Genomic DNA, 20,958 nt, shown 5'->3' with positions numbered 1-20,958 from the left:
TAGCACGTGTACACCCTCAAATTTGTGATTATCAAGTTTACAAATGTGCATTTGTAGCCTTTTTTACCTGTTCCGTATTTTTGCAGAAAATAGTACACTTTTACGAAATTGGGCCAAAGGTGCAGAGGATGCCATATTTTTTACATCGCCTCCTATTGACAAATCGCCTCACTGTTTTGTTTCCTTTATCTTCTCTGTAAGTCGCTTTGGATAAAAGCATCTGCTAAATGCCTGAATGTAAATGTTATTTGTGCAGATGTGTACTGAATTGTGTTGCATGACCAGTTTAAATTGTTCTTTGGTTTTTGAACTTTTCTTGTCTTGTAAGATCATCTTCATCTACTTTCCAATAGTGTAATGTTTTATTTTTATTTTTTCCTAAAGCTCATTCTTGCACTTTGCTCTATGTGCACTCTTTTATGTTGTATATTCTAATAAACACTAAGCTGTCAAATTATTCTTAAGTCCCACAAAGAGATTTTAATAACAGTGTTTTGAATTGATCTCACCAGTGTCTAAGACTATGTTGCAGTGTGGGTGTTTTTGAGGGCTTGTGTGTCATATCTGGGGGAAAAGTTTGGTTTTTCAGCAAGTTTGAATGGTTTAGAGAAGAGAGCTTCATTTTGACCTGAAAATAGGATGTTTGGGGAATTGGGTGAGATGTTATGGATTTGTGTTCACTGTTTTGAGAATACGAGGCATAATTTCAAGAAATGTGTTTAAGCAATCGAGAAAAACTGTAAGGAAAAATTATGGTTTTTGTGAACTACTAACAATATTTCTCCCAAACGTCAAATAAAAATATTGCAGAAAATTAAAACTGGAGAATCAGGTCAAAATAACAGAAAACATGCTCTGTATTTTTTCAACTACATCAACTACAGCAAAGAAAACAAGTTTTCCATTTAAGCAATACAACAATACAATTTTGTCACAGTTTTCATGTGTCTTGTCATGCTGTCAGTCTTTCACATTGCTGTTGAATTACTGTCGAGGTTTGATTTTGTTAAAATTCAACAAACACTGGACTTGAATGACCACAATACATCTAGAAAGGCTGATTAAATGCAAATTTGGAATGTTACATTAGCACATATATTTATTGTAAAACACGTTTTTGGCATGATATACTGTAAAATGACTCATACATTTTGGTCATAACACCCACCCTCAGTACTAATGTTTTTGTAATGTCCTGTTGCCTCATTACAAAATGGCATGTGGTTTATTCAGCTGCCCGCTCTTGTGGTAGGTAGGTGCCAGTCTGCAGATTGTGATTCCGGTATCTCCCATCAAACTTAACAACAGGCGTGCTAGAGCTGAGTAAACACCCTAAAGTCAGACCATAAAAAAATAAAAACACTCAGAGCAGCGTGGTCTTGTGAATGTGTGGGTGTGTTATGGGTGTATGAGGGTGTGTTATGTGTTTGGGCTACGGGCCAGGCACTTCCTCAGCTCTATGTCCGGCACCTGTTACCCGTAAAGCTTCAGGGATTTGGGGAACGTGCGCATTTGGCTACCATGGACGGTGAAGCTATAAACCCAGGCCGGGGGAAGTTGTGTGACATGTGGTCCACATTGGATATCAGTACTTGGAAGTTGTTGGACGTTTTATGAAAACGCCTGAACACTTAATAGAGAGAAGATGCCAAACTGTGTGAGGAGATGGTAATAACCTTCTTGAAGCTTGCCGTTGCTTGTTTTAATAGTGGATTGCAAATGTGCGTATTGCAATGGTTTGCAATAGCTGAATGATTTAAATACTTTCTAAAATTATGCAAAGTTGAAGTTTGAGGTTGATGCAGATAAGAGAGAATGATTCCCAGAAAGAATGTGTATGTTGGTTATATAATTTTCAGGGGTTTTTAAATATATAATTTTTTGTTTTTTACTAGTATCTAAATTGATTTTCCAAACTTTAACGTTGATGCATGCATTGCATGTCATATATTGTTTTTAGCAAATTATCACAGTAACTTCAATATTATACTATTTATGTGATGTTTATATTTCAGCTCGGGCTAACTGGCTTTGGATTTTTTGCATTTTTGAGAGCGGTCTGGCTTTGTGTTTCTGTGCATCAGTATTTGCTATTACCAATGCAAATGAAGGCTAGAATGAATGACCTCATTATGTTGTATAAATAGGGCTCTTGAGAGCACAACAATTGTTTGAAATACACAGGGAAATGCAATCTCTGTCATCTAAATTTAATTCATGCTCTTTTAAACAAGGAATACATTTAATACTAAAAAATAATGATGTTGTAATGAATGCTTTGGATTCAATTGACAAATATTGGTGGAAAGTCCAAATCAGATACTCATTTTACTCCACCTGTCCAGAAGTTACTATGTGATGTCAACATTCAGGTGACACCTGTGTTATGATAAATCACTCGAAACGGTCAGAAGCACTTGAGCCAAGACAACACGAGAGCAGTTTAGTAGCATTATAATGATAGCATCTTCTTTTTGGCTTTCCTCAGCAACAGAGAGTTTGAGAGCGTGGAGATGAACAAACTGCGTCAGAGTCTGCGCAGGAAGAAGCCCACCTACATGCCGGAGGCCAGTCGACCCCATCAGTGGCAGGCCGATGAAGAAGCCGTACGAAAAGGAAAATGCAACTTCCCTGTCCGGGTAAGGATGTGTGAACACAGATATCAATTTGAAGGGCAACCAATTGCAGGGTTCCCGCCTGTACTTAATGTCTTAAATTCACTTTTTATCATTTTAACACTTTGTATATACCACATATACTGTATATCAGTGGATCACACCGGTGTGATTAGAACATTCAGCGCTTTGGCTGACACTGAGCCAGAGACAGACTCAGTCCTGTCATATATCACAACTATGCAATGCTTTCAACTAGGGGTGTAACGATACTTCATATTACGATATTTCGCGATGCAAAAATGTCACGATGCGCATCGTAGAGAGATGGGGATATTTTGCGATATGATGTTTGTTAATTCTATTCGTTCAGCAGTCAAGACGCTAAATACTCTGCGCCAGCACGTCACGTGTGCTCATCTCACATATGTGGTAGAGAGAGAAGCACAAGACACAATCTGTGTCACACATAATTTAATTTCAAGGTAAAGTAAATCATGTCGAAACAGTTAAATCTTTGTATGGAACATTTAATTACACCAATTAAATGAGTTAAAACAGATAGATTTTAGTAGACTAATATAATGTAGATTTCGTCGACTAAAAATAGACTAAAACTATGATAAATTGGGATGACTAAAACTAAATTGCATTTTAGTCAAAAGACTATGACTAAAACTAAATCAAAATTTGCTGTCAAAATTGACACTGATCGTAATTCTAATTTCAGTTAAGCCTTAAAATGTTAACATTCTTTATTACAGTTTTTCTCGATTGCTTAAACACATTTCTTGAAATTATGCCTCGTATTCTCAAAACAGTGAACACAAATCCATAACATCTCACCCAATTCCCCAAACATCCTATTTTCAGGTCAAAATGAAGCTCTCTTCTCTAAACCATTCAAACTTGCTGAAAAACCAAACTTTTCCCCCAGATATGACACACAAGCCCTCAAAAACACCCACACTGCAACATAGTCTTAGACACTGGTGAGATCAATTCAAAACACTGTTATTAAAATCTCTTTGTGGGACTTAAGAATAATTTGACAGCTTAGTGTTTATTAGAATATACAACATAAAAGAGTGCACATAGAGCAAAGTGCAAGAATGAGCTTTAGGAAAAAATAAAAATAAAACATTACACTACTGTAAAGTAGATGAAGATGATCTTACAAGACAGAGAAGTTCAAAAACCAAAGAACAATATAAACTGGTCATGCAACACAATACGGTACACAACTGCACAAATAACATTTACATTCAGGAATTTAGCAGATGCTTTTATCCAAAGCGACTTACAGAGACGATAAAGGAAACAATACAGTGAAGCCATTTGTCAATAGGAGGCAATGTAAAAAATATGGCATCCTCTGCACATTTGGCCCAATTTTGTAAAAGTATTCCGGTAAAAACAGGTAAAAAGGGTGTACACGTGCTACAGTTTACTGGATAAAGAAGAGTGAAATTTCTCTCATATAAAGTGTGTACTGTGATTATACTGTTTACTGTAAGTAGTATAAAGCGCAGTAGATGATTCTAGGATGCACAATTACCTGTGCTCCTATTGATATTATCCTGAGATTCTGATCAGTTTTGCAACTGAATGTTTACTGATGGACAAATGTGTGCTATTTGAGTTTACATATTGACACTTCAGTTCATTATATTGTGTGTTTGTGTTTTCTGAATGAGAACATGGTTAAACCTTTGCAAATTGAGGCTGTTTGTGTGTGGGGTTTGTACAAGTTGGTGTATTGTTCTGAGAATGTGTTTATGGTTGTCAGAAAATGGTGAATTGTTTCATGAATTGTGTGTTAGCAATCGAGAAAAACTGTAAGTTGTATGTGCAACAAAATAAGTTACTGAAATTGTTAATATTTTGAAAATAAATGTTGAATTTTAGTTTCATTTTTGAATTTTGTTCAAAATATCGAGATGTGCATCGTATCGTGAACCCAGCATCGAGATATGTACCGAATCGTGAGCTGAGTGTATCGTTACACCCCTACTTTCAACCACATAATGTTTATTTTAGGCTTCAGACATATACACGTGCCTACAAGCACAAAATACATTTAGATTTTATAAAATACTGTCAAGAATGGCGGAAGAACCCAGATGCAGGCAGGCAATGAAGGGGTTAACACAAAAATACTTTAATAATAAACAAAAACACCCACAATGGGGAACAGACAATGCAACTAAATATATCAAAAGGTAAACCAAAACTTCCCACGTGGGGGCAAAAACAGCAGGACTAAGAAAAACAAAAAACAAAAAACGACACAACGTCAAAGACTCAAGGCAAGATAATACAAAACACGGTGAGCACAAAGGTACAGGTACATACACGGTACAACGTACAATCCACGAACACAAGACAAAGAAACAAGAGGGTATTTATAGGAAACACAAACGAGGGATAACGACATGGGGCAGGTGTGGTTAATCAAACACTCAGGGAAAAATCACAAGGAAACGAGAGGAGCGGGGCCAATGACGAGACACGAGAAAACACATGAGAGGAATAAACAAACAACTCATGGTCTTCTCACATACAACCTAAGGACTCTGCCCCGATCCCACCACACGACTAGAATTTCATAAACAAGACGGTGGGACCGCGACAGAGCCCCCCCTTAATGAACACCCCCAGGTGTTCACCAAGGGGTTGACGTCCCAGTCTGTCATGTTTGTTTAAGGACAGGAACCAAATGCACACAGACAACATGACCAAAGGCAAAACAGACAAAACAATTACTGGGTTGGGGTGAGACAACAAAAATAACAAACATGGGAGGGGGGGTGGGGCAAAACAAGGGCCCAAAGGGGGCAGTCCATGAGGGTTGGGGGGAATAGTCCCAGTCCCCGGCTGCGCTCGAGGGCGCGGAGTCCTGGGGGACTTAGGATAAGTCCTGGGAGGAACAGTCTTTGACCCTGGGAGTCTCCCAGGGACCGGCTGGAAGGCCGGCTGGACAGGGCTTGACGCCGGCTGGAAGGCCGGCTGGACAGGGCTTGACGCCGGCTGGAAGGCCGGCTGGACAGGGCTTGACGCCGGCTGGAAGGCCGGCTGGACAGGGCTTGACGCCGGCTGGAAGGCCGGCTGGACAGGGCTTGACGCCGGCTGGAAGGCCGGCTGGACAGGGCTTGACGCCGGCTGGAAGGCCGGCTGGACAGGGCTTGACGCCGGCTGGAAGGCCGGCTGGACAGGGCTTGACGCCGGCTGGAAGGCCGGCTGGACAGGGCTTGACGCCGGCTGGAAGGCCGGCTGGACAGGGCTTGACGCCGGCTGGAAGGCCGGCTGGACAGGGCTTGACGCCGGCTGGAAGGCCGGCTGGACAGGGCTTGACGCCGGCTGGAAGGCCGGCTGGACAGGGCTTGACGCCGGCTGGAAGGCCGGCTGGACAGGGCTTGACGCCGGCTGGAAGGCCGGCTGGACAGGGCTTGACGCCGGCTGGAAGGCCGGCTGGACAGGGCTTGACGCCGGCTGGACCACCGGACTGGACACATGACTAGACAAAGACTGGACACAGGACTGGAGCCGGCTGCACCGGACTGGACGCCGGCTGCACCGGACTGGAGCCGGCTGCACCGGACTGGTGGCCCTCTCCTCTGCTCTTCTTCTTCGCCGAACCCCGACTGGTGGTCCGGCAGAAGGAATGAGGTGAAGGGCGCAGCTGCTCCGGTTGGACGCGTCGACGAGGAGACTCCCAGGACTCCCTCCTCCTCGCCTACCTCGAGGCTGAGCTGGTGGGGAGAGGTATGCAGGGAGTGAGGCGGAGGTGAGGTGATGCCCACGACTCCGATCTGGATGGCACGATCCTCCGGGATCACGGGCAGTGGGGAAGAAAGACTGGGCTGGACTGAGACCCTGGGCTCCGGCCGATTCATGGCGTTCCTGATCATGTCCGTGAAGCCCAGCGGTCTCAGCATCCTCATTTCTGCCCGTGACAGGGTTCGTTCAGACCGCCGTTGAACATAGCCATCTGCTCCACCTCATCATGGACCATCTCCCCTGCGGTCTCAAAGAATCGGTCGGCAAACTCCAAGACGTCGGAGTAGCCCTGTCGCAGACCGCAGAGGAGATGAGACCTGCCTGGATCGCCTTGCCTCCATTATGCCTGCTGGGTTCAATTCTGGTTCGTGGATTCTGTCAGAATGGCGGAAGAACCCAGATGCAGGCAGGCAATGAAGGGGTTAACACAAAAATACTTTAATAATAAACAAAAACACCCACAATGGGGAACAGACAATGCAACTAAATATATCAAAAGGTAAACCAAAACTTCCCACGTGGGGGCAAAAACAGCAGGACTAAGAATAACAAAAAACTAAACACGACACAACGTCAAAGACTCAAGGCAAGATAATACAAAACACGGTGAGCACAAAGGTACAGGTACATACACGGTACAACGTACAATCCACGAACACAAGACAAAGAAACAAGAGGGTATTTATAGGAAACACAAACGAGGGACAACGACATGGGGCAGGTGTGGTTAATCAAACACTCAGGGAAAGATCACAAGGAAACGAGAGGAGCGGGGCCAATGACGAGACACGAGAAAACACATGAGAGGAATAAACAAACAACTCATGGTCTTCTCACATACAACCTAAGGACTCTGCCCCGATCCCACCACACGACTAGAATTTCATAAACAAGACGGTGGGACCGTGACAAATACACTCTGATGTCTATGGAAGCTAGGGCTGGGCGATGTGACGATGTTAGCGTGTATCGCCGATGTCTCGTAAATATCCCGATGTCGATTATAACAGACAGATACCAGACGATAATTGATAATAATGGAAAATACGCATTATAACATTATCATGCGATGTAGGCTTTAGCGTGAACGTTAATGTTCATATGCCCAGGCAAGCAGTAACAGTGACAGAATTTTGGAAACGCTGTTTTGTTCGGTCAGCTGAAAGTGCTGCTGTTTTCTGCCGGTCGCTGCACAGATAGACCAAGAGAAAGACGAGCTGCGTCGGCAAAGCAAAACCTACCCTGTCAGATTTTCCTACCGCAGTGCAAAACTTAATATAATCTAAACCACATCGACAAAATAAACAGGTAGGATGATTTCACAATGCAAAATACCCTGTCAGATAGTCCTACCATCTTAAAATAAACTCATACAAGAGTTTCAGAAAACATTGTTTGGTCCTATAAGATAAATAAAAACATGCACGGGAAAAGTTATGTAGATTATTTGTCAAGGTAAGTATATATTTTTTCATAATTAAAAATAGCTTTTAAAATACGCAAACTGGCAATATTAAAGCGGTTTAAAACATCTCCCCTTAAAACGCTATTGGTCTCGACTATTTAAATAAAGTGTCGGTTAAAGGAATATGACTTGGCCTGAAAAAAATTCAGTCAGAAGAATTTTTTTCACTTAATCCATTCTAATACCTAGCAGTTATGCAACCCCCAGCGTATATGCAAAAATGCTTTCTATGGGTAAATATGTGAATATTTTATTGACTTTGAAATGAAAAGAGGCTCTTTTAAGACTAGTTCTGTATCATTAAAGCGGAGGACTTATTTTAGTGGAGCCGCGTAATTAAATTCAACCTAATTTTACGGAGTAGCCGGAGGCTTCAGAAGCTTCACTGAGATGTAATCCTGCTGTGGCCTCTGTCATCATGGCCACTATAATCACATAACATAAACCTGACCTGATCGCTATTAGTTGTGTCAGCGTGAAGACATTTTGATTGTTTCAGGCTGGATAAAATGGCCCACATCAAAGTCTCCTCTTAATATATTCTCCGCTGTCTGTTCAAATGGATCCTTGTAGAAATCTACATTGGCACATTTCACGAAAGAGTTCGTCCAGCTCAGTGATCACAGTAAAATACATTAAATGTAATGGATGGAATACAGGAAATGTGAAGCTCATCAGTTTTGACCTCTCTCTGTCTCTGTTTTCCCGCAGTATCTCGGTCTGGTGGAGGTAGAGGAGTCCAGAGGGATGCATGTGTGCGAGGAAGCTGTGAAAAAGCTGAAAGTGGTGTGTGTTTTAATGCTTTCCATCTCTGCTCAATAACACATTACTCTTGGTATAAAAAGCAAATTAGCAGCCATAGAAACACATTTAGAATTGTTACGTAAGACATAATGTACAGTTAGACAGTATGTACACATAATGTACAGTAATGTACTGATAATGTACAGTTAGCAGGTAGGGCTGGATTCAATCAATATCTAGATATGTATATATAAAGAAACTTAAAGGGGGGGAGGGGTTTATTTACCATCATTTTAATTTTTGTTACTCCAGCGATGTAAAAATTTATGTAAAAAGCCAAAACAAACAATATTTCTGTGAACATATTTTACTGATGTGAACTAGACGCAACATAGACAGCATATATAAGTACTATTTGTCATTTACCTATGTTAAATCTATGAAATCAAAATTTACTGTAGTGTTTTTTTTATAAATAATTGATCTGTGCACTTCATTATTTATTTTCAAATTCATGTGCACTCATAATATTTAATCAAAAACGTAAACCTCTCAGAACGACTTCTTTTCCTGTCACGAGTTATGACGTGAAGGCGGGGCTATCGGGGACTCGTTTCTGCCCCACCCCATCAGCAAGAAAAGATTCAAATCTGCCTCGGTTTGTTAGCAACGGTCAACTTCCAAAGATCCAGTCAATTACGAGGAACAAAATCAAGTCCTGCCTGATTTTTTTTCTAATTTCAGTAGCCGTTTCACACGGCTATACATCACGATAGGGGGAAAAAAGACAATCGCAACTCCCGTTTCTTGTCAACTTTAAATCACATAGATGAAAGAAAAAAATCTTTGATATAGGTGAAGAAAACATGTTAATCTTGAATAAATATAATTGTCTTAAGGTTGAAAAAACAATTAGTTGCATCATTTTGTTTTAGTAAACACTGAAAGGATAAATACCACACAAGGGTTAAATAACTATTTTTGCCAAGTAGATTCAAAATATTTAATGAACTAAACTAACAGTGAAATCAAGTAAGCAAAAAATTTAATTTATCTTACAAACCATTATAAATATATCTTAAATATCGCTGCTATCCTTCTGAAACCTCGTATCTCCATATTGTTTTTTGCCATAAATCATTATTATTAGTCACCCTTTATGTTTGTGAATAGGTTTTGCAAACATCTAACCAATAAAAAAGTATTAAAAGTGCTTGTCAACTTTGGCAACACAGTATTTAATCATTTAAAAAGTACAGTGCTTTTTCCATTTCCTGAAAAACAGTGAATTTGGACATCCGAGGTTTTGGAATGACAGCAAAGATATATTTCATATATAGGTCTATTGTCCAGCTGTATCACCTGGTCATTATCATAATACAAACCCCTTCAGGGTGATTATATTGAATCGGGGTACCAATCAATATACGTACTGTATTGTGCGAGTCTATAAGCTTTGAGGCTCACATGAGGCTCAGTTATTTACAAAAATCGATCTTTATTGAACTCGGCTGTTTTGTCAATGCCTCGTCCTACAAATCTTGTCAGAGCAGAAACTGTATGTATTTCTATATACGTTTTCATGTTATTTTTGCTGTTTATGCAGACCTTTCACCCACTGCTGCATTTTGTCACTGAATGTGGCCACACCGTATGTGTGGCTCTTGTCTTCGGGACCCCTCCATCTGTTCATATACACTCTGCTTAATCTGTCTACACACTTCTCCCCTATTTTCACAAAGGTCTTTATCTTATTCTTGAACCTGTTTCTTATTCCACGAGTCACTCGTTCTCTCTGTGAGTTCCTCTGTGTTCTGCTCTCTTGGCGAATTTGGAAAGCGACTCTCTTGCTTCTTGGAACGTCAGTTCAATTTCATTGTTTTGTCCTTGATTTAACCACATCCTTCACTTTTAGTTAACTTTACACCGCTTTTCCAGAACCATCTGTCCCATCGGTCACCATCTGAGACAGATGCACAACATATTCACAAAAGATTTAAAGCCTGTTCAGAAGAAAGTGAACGTGCTGTTTACAGATTACAGAACATAGATGACAGCCTTATAACACAGCGTCTTGTCAGGGCATAGTATGTTTTTTTGTGTAATGCACAAAAAAATCCATTTGTTAACTGTATGCTTTGGTGTTCAAATGAAATATAAATATTTTAAGATCTTGATTTTTGTCTATTCAGGGATTGTCTTCCAAGAACATTGTTTTACACTTGATATGTTTTGTTTCTAGAAATGACAATTTTTTATATTAGGTCAGCATCTTATTGAGGTGCTCTTTTTAGTAAGCTAAAAAATGCATTGTGGGTAAAAATTCTCTTGCTACTATGCAGAGCTTATCAAAAATAAAATAACAGCATGTTCAAACATTGATGTTGTTTTCATTTTATTTATTCTCAGAGTGGAAAGAAAACAGTCAAAGCTGTGCTGTGGGTGTCCGCCGATGGCCTGAGAGTAGTGGATGACAAAACCAAGGTAAATCTGTGTGTTTGTGTGTCTGCGTTTTATCGTGTGTCCATTGAAATCCATTAATAAATTCTGAAGCCCTGAAAAGTTACTGCTGCCTGAATGACCCTCACTGAGATTCCCAAGCCATCAATTAGTCTGTACGGAAGAGAGTCTGTCAAAATATGCGGTGGGAGGGAAGTTGGCAGGCCTTTAAAAGACCGGTCACATGACCAGTCGCGCTTTAACGTTGAGATGCCTTTTGAAGTCAAGGGTTCTGCGAACTGCGCTTGGCTCTCATTGATGCTTTGAGATTTTGGAGTCGTGTAACATCCTTTCCACAGACATGCAGACACACAAAGTCTGTCGATTTCACTAGAAAAGGTCAAAGGCTTTACATAATGACTTCAATTATGCGCTGTTCTTCCTCGGTTCACAAAGAGGAAGGCAGAGGGCCACAAAGCATTCTTGTTTGTTTCCTGTAAGGGCCAGCCATTGCCTCACTGTGCCTTTCTGGTAATCCTCACATATGTATATGAGTCAGCACAGCTACCTAATCCTTCACACTGCCATACGTCTACACATGCCACCGGTGTCCGGCTCCTCCTCCTGATCTAGCTGTTTAACACTGCTTAAAGGAACAGTTCACACAAAAATGATTCTGTGTCATTAATACCAAACCCGCCGCAACGTACACTGTCGTCTTCTTTATTATTATTTTTTAACCAAATGGTTGAATTGGTGCATCTCTACTAGTAATGTAATATTGTAACGAATAAAATTCACAACAAATCAAACTGATATATTTTGGCATATATAAAGTAGCCACCATATGTCTAAAATGTGCAAACTTTTGTAAATAACCATCTTTGTGACCATCTCCAAACTGATCTCCAAAACATCATTTTCAAGAAATGGATAAACACTGTATTTAAATAATAAATAGGCCTATAGTGTTGTCAAAGTTGAAAGGCTTTTTGGTTACCTTTATAGGTTGAATATTCGCAAAACAGACAGACATGAAGGATGGCCAATAGTAATGGTTTATTAAAAAATTAAGGTTTTCTTAAAGGTTTCTGCCCAACAATAACGTCGTGTTTTTTCTTTAAGTAAGTAAATACATTTTATTTATATACATTTAAACATAGCAAAGAAATCCAAAGTGCTGAAAATGTCAAATAAAATTAAAGAGAGAAAAAATATTTTAAATACTTTTAATAATTATTAAAAATATATATTTGTCATTTTTAACTTTATTATTTAAAGTAAGGTCGTGCTTTTCAAAACTTTTTGTAGTATATATGTAAATATGTTAACAAGATGATATTTTTTGTCTTAAATTTTTTTTAATTTCGAACATTTAATTTCATGAGAGACATTTCAGATCATGAAATGATCAGGTGACCATAAACTTGAGTGAAAATCTATTTTAATACGGTGAATTTAAAGTGATAGTTCACCCAAAAAGGAAAAGTCTGTCATCATTTACTCAACCTCTTGTCATTTCAAACCTGCACGACTTTCTTTCTTATGCAGAACACACAAGAGCGTGAGTAAATGATGACAGAATTTTCATTTTTGGGTGAACTGTCCCTTTAAGTGCGACTGCAGATGGCATTTGAGAGAAATGGTGGAGGAAAAATGATACTTTTTTGATAGAAAATTCCTGCTGTTCATGAAAGAAATAAAGTCATGCAGGTTTGGAATGACAAGGGTGAAATGTTTCATTTACAGTACACTGTCTCTTTAAAATGAGTTTTCAAACTTCATTCATCAATATTTATCGTCTAGTGAAAGGGTTGTCCACACTGCGTCATTCTTTGACAAGTGTAAAATGAGTCAGCAGTCTGTCTCTCGTAAAGTTCTTCCCGTCTGCTATAAACCCACAGTTATGCCTCTCCCCGGAACACAGTCATCCATGCCAGACCTTTTAGAGCCCCTTCAGCCAGTAATTGGCCCACAATGAATGGGTCCCTCTCCTCTTTCTCTTCCTCCAGACTCTTTCTCTTTTAGAGAGAGCTTTACTGCCACGTCTGACCCCTCACCTACCACTTCTACACTCTGTGCCTCATGTATTATGTATCGACTGTGGCCCCCTAACATGGAAACACTAGCCATTGTTACAGCGGGAGGCCAGAAGCGCAAAGCTTTAGTCATGTTAGATCAAATGAAAAAAGATGAGAAAAATGACAGTTAACCAACAAAAACAACTTAAAGCTGCAATCTGTAACTTTTCTTGGTTTTTGAGCAGGTACATAAAATCAGTTTTAAATCGTCTTGTATTTGAAACATGTCATAAACAATCCATTTTTGTTGCATTTGAAGGACCTCATTGTCGACCAGACCATCGAGAAGGTGTCCTTCTGCGCGCCCGACCGCAACTACGACAAGGCGTTCTCCTACATCTGCCGTGACGGGACGACTCGCCGTTGGATGTGCCACTGCTTCATGGCCCTGAAGGACTCGGTGAGGGAGCCAGACAGGGATTAATTCCTCAGCCTCTATTCCCTGCAAAGCGGGATTAAGATAAGGACTACGGCAGGGTTATCTGAACCAGAATAACCGATTAGGCGTTGTTATCTGTTCTTGAGGCACAGAGAAAAACACATTATTGACTGCAAAGGGATTTCAGTGTCATGATTAGGTACCTAATACTAAACTAGACAACAACAAAGTATGTGGTCATATAGATAATACTTTTGGTTTTTTACATGTGGTACTATGGGAATTCTATGGTTTTCATTGAAGCATCTTGGTGCGCCATGAAGTTTCTGTAAGAGAGAGGCACGGTTAATATTTAGTAAAAACAGTATATGTAAAAAAAGATGCTGCTAACATAACATCCTCCACACCACTAGGGGGAGCGTCTGAGTCACGCTGTAGGATGCGCATTTGCGGCTTGCCTTGAGCGAAAACAGCGGCGGGAGAAGGAGTGCGGTGTCACTGCTTCTTTTGATGCAAGCCGCACGTCCTTTGTAAGGGAAGGTTCCTTCCGCGTCTCCTCTGCTGGTAAGCAAAGTGACCGGGAAGACATCATGAAACAACTACAGGACAAAAAGAAAGGTCAGTGCATATAATTTTCCAGTAGGCAAGCACCTAGCAACACCCTAGCAACCACATGGCAACTCTTTGTTTGTACATTTTCCATGCTATTCATGTTAATTATTCCAAATGGCATATATGTTCACTGTCTTTGTGTAGAAGCCTGCTATAGTAGAAACGTACAAGGAAATGCTTCACCTCCAGAGGGAGCGGCCTCCCCTGTAGAGAGGGCGGAGCCAAGCGGACCTCACGCCATCCCACGCCGTCACGCCCCCATCGAGCAGCTGGTCCGACAGGGATCCTTCAGAGGCTTCCCGCAACTCAGCCAGAAAAACTCACCTTTTAAACGACAGCTCTCTCTGCGCCTGAACGATCTCCCGTCCACCCTACAGCGCAAGACCGACTATCAGAGCAAGAACCCAGGTGAGTTACTGTGAGCTGTAGTGTTGACTCAGCATCCACCTCCTTAACTCACACCATTTACTTAATTATAGTTTCTGTTTTATTTGTCGACTGTGTCATCAGTCACAGCACTTTGGCCAGGCAGCACACAATTACAAAACATGTTAATACGAATCTGTTAATTAGATTGTAACCTTTTTAGAATAGAATCAGGATCAATTATTGACTTCTGATTACTTTTTTTTATGAAACTCAGTCTACCGTGTGATATTAATTTCTCTTCTCTCATTTCATAAATGTTCACACTAAATCATTTCAATTACATTTTTGCATTATGTTATTGGCGTCAGACTCAAAGGAAATAAAACCAGCAACACCACTATTGAATTTAAGTTTACAATAACGCATTTGTTAACATTAGTAAATGCGTTAACTAACATGAACAGACAATGAACAATGCAGTTGTTTATGTTAGTTCATTTTGCATTGACTAAGATTAAATGTGATGACTTGATTTTAAAAATATAAATGTCGAAATTAACCTTAACGAAGATTAATAAATGCTGTAGAAGTATTGTACATTGTTAGTTCATGTTAGCAAATGTATTAACTAATGTTAACAAATAAAACCTTGTTGTAAAATGTTACCAACGTTTCTTACTGACTCGGTTTTTAGATGGGGTGCGATAGAGCAAACCATTAAATAAACTATAATAATGACAGCATAACACTACTCACATTCAAATCAAATGTTTTAAAGGTCTCCTTAGACGAGCACTTTCAACAAGTTGGTATGATTTATTAGGGTCTTCATAAAATGTCTGGAACATATTTTGCTTAAAAACACTCAATGGCTGTGTAAACAAAACCCTTCTTGCCTCGTCAAAAACAGCTATGCTCACAGCAACCCGTTTTGGTGCATGTCTCTTTAACTGATAATAAGTTACAGCAAACCCCACCCCCCTTCTGTCAGGCGTGTCAACACAACACACGTGTAGTGGCAATGGTTTAGCTAAATGATATTTACTGAATTCCTCTGCGGTTAGTTTCGTCTTAAACATCTCAAATCATTCGTCCGGAGACAAAAAAGAAGTCACAGCAAACAGCTAATGCGCTTACGTTGTGCGTTTATGCTTACCTAAAATCCACGGAATCCACTGCAGATCTCAGCGGAATTACATGGATTTTAGCGCTTGTCATTGACAAGTTATAACGTTACACACACAATGTGAGAGCTAGTTTGCTTTGACAGATTTTTCAGCTTAAGCACGAATGATTTGAGACGTTTAAAACGAAATTAACCCCAGTGTTCGCCCCTGTTCATTAGCAAAACAAACAGCTTGCCGCAGCTAACATATTAACGCACATAATGTATTAACATTCATACAGCTAAACTCCAAGTGTCCATCTGCACTTATATACAGTAAGTTTAACACTGGCTTTGAATGTTCTATTTAGCCCGTGACTGACTTAGCTCCTTCGCTATCATATGCTAACGTTATCCTCCTATATATACGGTACATTTACGTCAATTCAGACTGTTGATAAATATTACTTACATCGGCAATTTTGTCTCGTTCAGTCGGTCTCGATCCCTCTTGAAGAACAACTTTGAAGCTAATCCTGCTTGTACTGTCCCAGGTTGAAAAAGCACTCTGGTTTGAAGTGATTCGCACAAACAAGCAGGTTTTTACTTTTGGTTTCTGATGGATTTCCACTAAAAATAAAATAAATCCACTCCTGTCTCTTCCTAGGTTTGGACTAGGAAGCCTAGAAATGTGTGCAGCGACTACATTGCATGTTGTCCACGAACTTTAGCCATGGCATCACGTACACCGCTGTCGCTTGTGAAAACAACAATGGCAGCGCGCGGTGGGTGGAACTGTGTAGATTAAGGGGCGGTAACATTATAATAAAATCTGCTTTGGACGTCACAATCGGAGCGAAATCTGAACGGCTCGATTTCTCACATGCTTGCTGGGAAAGGCACACCAAAACAAACTTACAGGGTTCTTATTTTTCACATTTTCTGGGTTGTTAGATGCACCGGGGACCCGATTATAGCACTTAAACACAGAAAAATTGGGGTTTTCATCTGATGTCTCCTTTAAAGGATTTTCACAAAAAATGTAAAACTTCTTTAGCTACAACCTGAACACACATGACCTTTAAGCTAAGATGTTTCGAAGTTTTCGTAGAGGTGTTGTGAATGCTACTGACATTAAAATTACGATTTAATGTGTTTGTTTACTGGACCACAACAAGCAGAAAATGGAATAATGCATTATTTAACTTTCCCCCTACAGACGACAAAACGATCACCATTCACACTGTCAAGGAATACGGAAGAACCCAAGCGCAGGCAGGCAGTGACGGGGTTAACAAAACAAGATATTTATTATAAATAATAAGCAGAACACAAAGACCCACGATGGGGCAAAATACAGGAACAAGCAAACCATAAACAAGTACAGCACGAGGACTAACTGACATTAAACTGAATAAAACACTTGAACTAAACTAAACTAAACACTAACTGAGACGAAAAAACCAACACGACAGGAACAGGCAATACCGGAAACATAGGACGAGCGACAAGACGAACTGAATATAGCACAAGGCATAGCACGCACACATTGAACGAAATACACGAGCACAGGACAACAAGAGGGTATATATAGGGAAGACAAACGAGGGATAATTACACGGGGCAGGTGTGGGACATTAAACACTCAAGGAAAGATAACGAGGAAACGAGATGGCGGGAACAGAGACGAGACACTGGAGAGAACATATATTATTGTCAAAAGGACAATAATATGTTTCTCTCCACACATAACCAAAGACTTTGCCATGACTCTGCTACAGGACCAAGAAAAACATGACTAAATGAAGCAGAGCCATGACAGAAGCCCCCCCTTTAATGAGCACCTCCAGGTGCTCACCAAGGGGTAGACGGACGAGACAAGACAGACTGGGAGACAGACAGGACAAGGCAAAACAAAGAAAACAAAATCAAGGGCAGACAGACACAACAACAACAGGACTAGGGTGGGACATCAAAAATAACAAACATGGGAGGGGGGGGGGGCCAAACCAGGGCCCATAGGGGGCAGTCCATGGGGGTGGGAGAAGTCCCAGTCCCCGGCTGCGCTCGAGGGCGCGTAGTCCTAGGGACTTAGGGGGAGTCCTGGGGGGACAGTCCTTGACCCTGGGGGTTCCCCGGGGCCGGCTTGGCTGCCGGACTAGGGACCGGCTGGAAGGCCGGCTGGACAGGGCTTGACGCCGGCTGGAAGGCCGGCTGACAGGGCTTGACGCCGGCTGGAAGGCCGGCCGCACCGGACTGGACGCCGGCCTGCACCGGACTGGACGCCGGCTGGCACCGGACTGGACGCCGGCCGGATCACCGGACTGGACGCCGGCTGGCACCGGACTGGATGCCGGCTGGATCACGGACTGGACGCCGGCTGGATCACTGGACTGGACGCCGGCTGGATCACCGGACTGGACGCCGGGACACTGGACACAGACTGGACACCACAGGACCCGTCCGCACCGGACTGGAGCCGGCCGCACCGGACTGGCAGCCGGCCGCACCGGACTGGACGCCGGCTGCACCGGCGTGGACGCTCCTCCGCTGCGCCTCTCCCTCCTTCTCCGCACCACCGGATCCATAGCCGACCTTGGCGAATCCGTGGGGACCGGAGGGAGTTCCGCAGCGGAGGAATCAGCCGACGTCATCCCCGGATCCCCTCCCTCCCGCTCGCTACCGGCGCCACCAGAGTGAACGGGGACCGTGGAGCTCAAGCCGGAGGGTACCGAGTCCCCCCGGGCAGCGGCAGTCAGGTCGAGGCCCTCCGGCGTGATCGACCGCGAGGTGGAAGTCCCACGTGGAACCCCACCCCNGCCTCGTCAAAAACAGCTATGCTCACAGCAACCCGTTTTGGTGCATGTCTCTTTAACTGATAATAAGTTACAGCAAACCCCACCCCCCTTCTGTCTGGCGTGTCAACACAACACACGTGTAGTGGCAATGGTTTAGCTAAATGATATTTACTGAATTCCTCTGCGGTTAGTTTCGTCTTAAACGTCTCAAATCATTCGTCCGGAGACAAAAAAGAAGTCACAGCAAACAGCTAATGCGCTTACGTTGTGCGTTTATGCTTACCTAAAATCCACGGAATCCACTGCAGATCTCAGCGGAATTACATGGATTTTAGCGATTGTCATTGACAAGTTATAACGTTACACACACAATGTGAGAGCTAGTTTGCTTTGACAGATTTTTCAGCTTAAGCACGAATGATTTGAGACGTTTAAAACGAAATTAACCCCAGTGTTCGCCCCTGTTCATTAGCAAAACAAACAGCTTGCCGCAGCTAAACATATGAACGCACATAATGTATTAACATTCATACAGCTAAACTCCAAGTGTCCATCTGCACTTATATACAGTAAGTTTAACACTGGCTTTGAATGTTCTATTTAGCCCGTGACTGACTTAGCTCCCTTCGCTATCATATGCTAACGTTATCCTCCTATATATACGGTACATTTACGTCAATTCAGACTGTTGATAAATATTACTTACATCGGCAGTTTTGTCTCGTTCAGTCGGTCTCGATCCCTCTTGAGGAACAACTTTGAAGCTAATCCTGCTTGTACTGTCCCAAGTTGAAAAAGCACTCCGGTTTGAAGTGATTAGAGCAAACAAGCAGGTTTTTACTTTTGGTTTCTGATGGATTTCCACTAAAAATAAAATAAATCCACTCCTGTCTCTTCCTAGGTTTGGACTAGGAAGCCTAGAAATGTGTGCAGCGACTACATTGCATGTTGTCCACGAACTTTAGCCATGGCATCACGTACACCGCTGTCGCTTGTGAAAACAACAATGGCAGCGCGCGGTGGGTGGAACTGTGTAGATTAAGGGGCGGTAACATTATAATAAAATCTGCTTTGGACGTCACAATCGGAGCGAAATCTGAACGGCTCGATTTCTCACATGCTTGCTGGGAAAGGCACACCAAAACAAACTTACAGGGTTCTTATTTTTCACATTTTCTGGGTTGTTAGATGCACCGGGGACCCGATTATAGCACTTAAACACAGAAAAATTGGGGTTTTCATCTGATGTCTCCTTTAAAGGATTTTCACAAAAAATGTAAAACTTCTTTAGCTACAACCTGAACACACATGACCTTTAAGCTAAGATGTTTCGAAGTTTTCGTAGAGGTGTTGTGAATGCTACTGACATTAAAATTACGATTTAATGTGTTTGTTTACTGGACCACAACAAGCAGAAAATGGAATAATGCATTATTTAACTTTCCCCCTACAGACGACAAAACGATCACCATTCACACTGTCAAGGAATACGGAAGAACCCAAGCGCAGGCAGGCAGTGACGGGGTTAACAAAACAAGATATTTATTATAAATAATAAGCAGAACACAAAGACCCACGATGGGGCAAAATACAGGAACAAGCAAACCATAAACAAGTACAGCACGAGGACTAACTGACATTAAACTGAATAAAACACTTGAACTAAACTAAACTAAACACTAACTGAGACGAAAAAACCAACACGACAGGAACAGGCAATACCGGAAACATAGGACGAGCGACAAGACGAACTGAATATAGCACAAGGCATAGCACGCACACATTGAACGAAATACACGAGCACAGGACAACAAGAGGGTATATATAGGGAAGACAAACGAGGGATAATTACACGGGGCAGGTGTGGGACATTAAACACTCAAGGAAAGATAACGAGGAAACGAGATGGCGGGAACAGAGACGAGACACTGGAGAGAACATATATTATTGTCAAAAGGACAATAATATGTTTCTCTCCACACATAACCAAAGACTTTGCCATGACTCTGCTACAGGACCAAGAAAAACATGACTAAATGAAGCAGAGCCATGACACACACAGATCCGAACAGACACACTGTAAAAGACTAGAAATGCTGTATTGTGCATGACCTGCCAGTAGTTGGCGATGTCATTTTGTATAAAAACACATAATATGACTGTTTTCACAAATTTGTGTTTTTGTCATTTACGTGGAGACGATTATGATTTTCAAAAGTTTGCATTTCAGGCCACCAAAATGTCGTGTAAACAGCTAAGTTTTCATTTTTTTAGTTGAAAACTGTTGCAAACGGCATATTATATTCAGCTTTTTCACACCTGTCTAAAATCTCAACAAAACGAGTCAGGTGAACACATGTGGGATTTACCGTCTTGTCTCAGTTCCAGAGATGGATCTGTCAGTTGCAGGAGAGCCAGAGAGCATCAATGCTCTGTGCAGCCAAATCAACCACTCCTTCACCAAACCTTCTGAAGATCTGTGTGCCAAAACCACCAACAACTGTGCACCAGAGTGCAGCGCTCCACCTGCTATCCCTCCTCCACCCGCACCCCTGCAAGGTAACACAAACC

The 20,958-nt window shown here is 41.7% G+C and overlaps 1 protein-coding gene across 2 annotated transcripts in view; it reads left to right on the top strand.

The window, feature by feature from the left end:
- The window catches only part of numbl (NUMB like endocytic adaptor protein), a 62,939-nt gene that overhangs the window by 37,801 nt on the left and 4,180 nt on the right, over nt 1-20,958 (top strand). For both annotated transcript variants that reach the window (XM_057351441.1, XM_057351440.1), the window contains exons 2-8: nt 2,489-2,639; nt 8,572-8,646; nt 11,014-11,088; nt 13,384-13,524; nt 13,917-14,121; nt 14,260-14,523; nt 20,770-20,946. In XM_057351441.1, coding sequence (XP_057207424.1) covers nt 2,514-2,639; nt 8,572-8,646; nt 11,014-11,088; nt 13,384-13,524; nt 13,917-14,121; nt 14,260-14,523; nt 20,770-20,946 — 1,063 coding nt within the window. In that variant the 5' untranslated portion in view covers nt 2,489-2,513. The remainder of the gene's footprint in view (nt 1-2,488; nt 2,640-8,571; nt 8,647-11,013; nt 11,089-13,383; nt 13,525-13,916; nt 14,122-14,259; nt 14,524-20,769; nt 20,947-20,958) is intronic.

The sequence above is a fragment of the Triplophysa rosa genome, linkage group LG14, assembly GCF_024868665.1.
Source record: "Triplophysa rosa linkage group LG14, Trosa_1v2, whole genome shotgun sequence".
In the NCBI taxonomy this organism is placed as follows: Eukaryota; Metazoa; Chordata; class Actinopteri; order Cypriniformes; family Nemacheilidae; genus Triplophysa; species Triplophysa rosa.
Note: the sequence above shows the minus strand (reverse complement) of the source record. Positions and strands in the feature narration are given on the sequence as shown.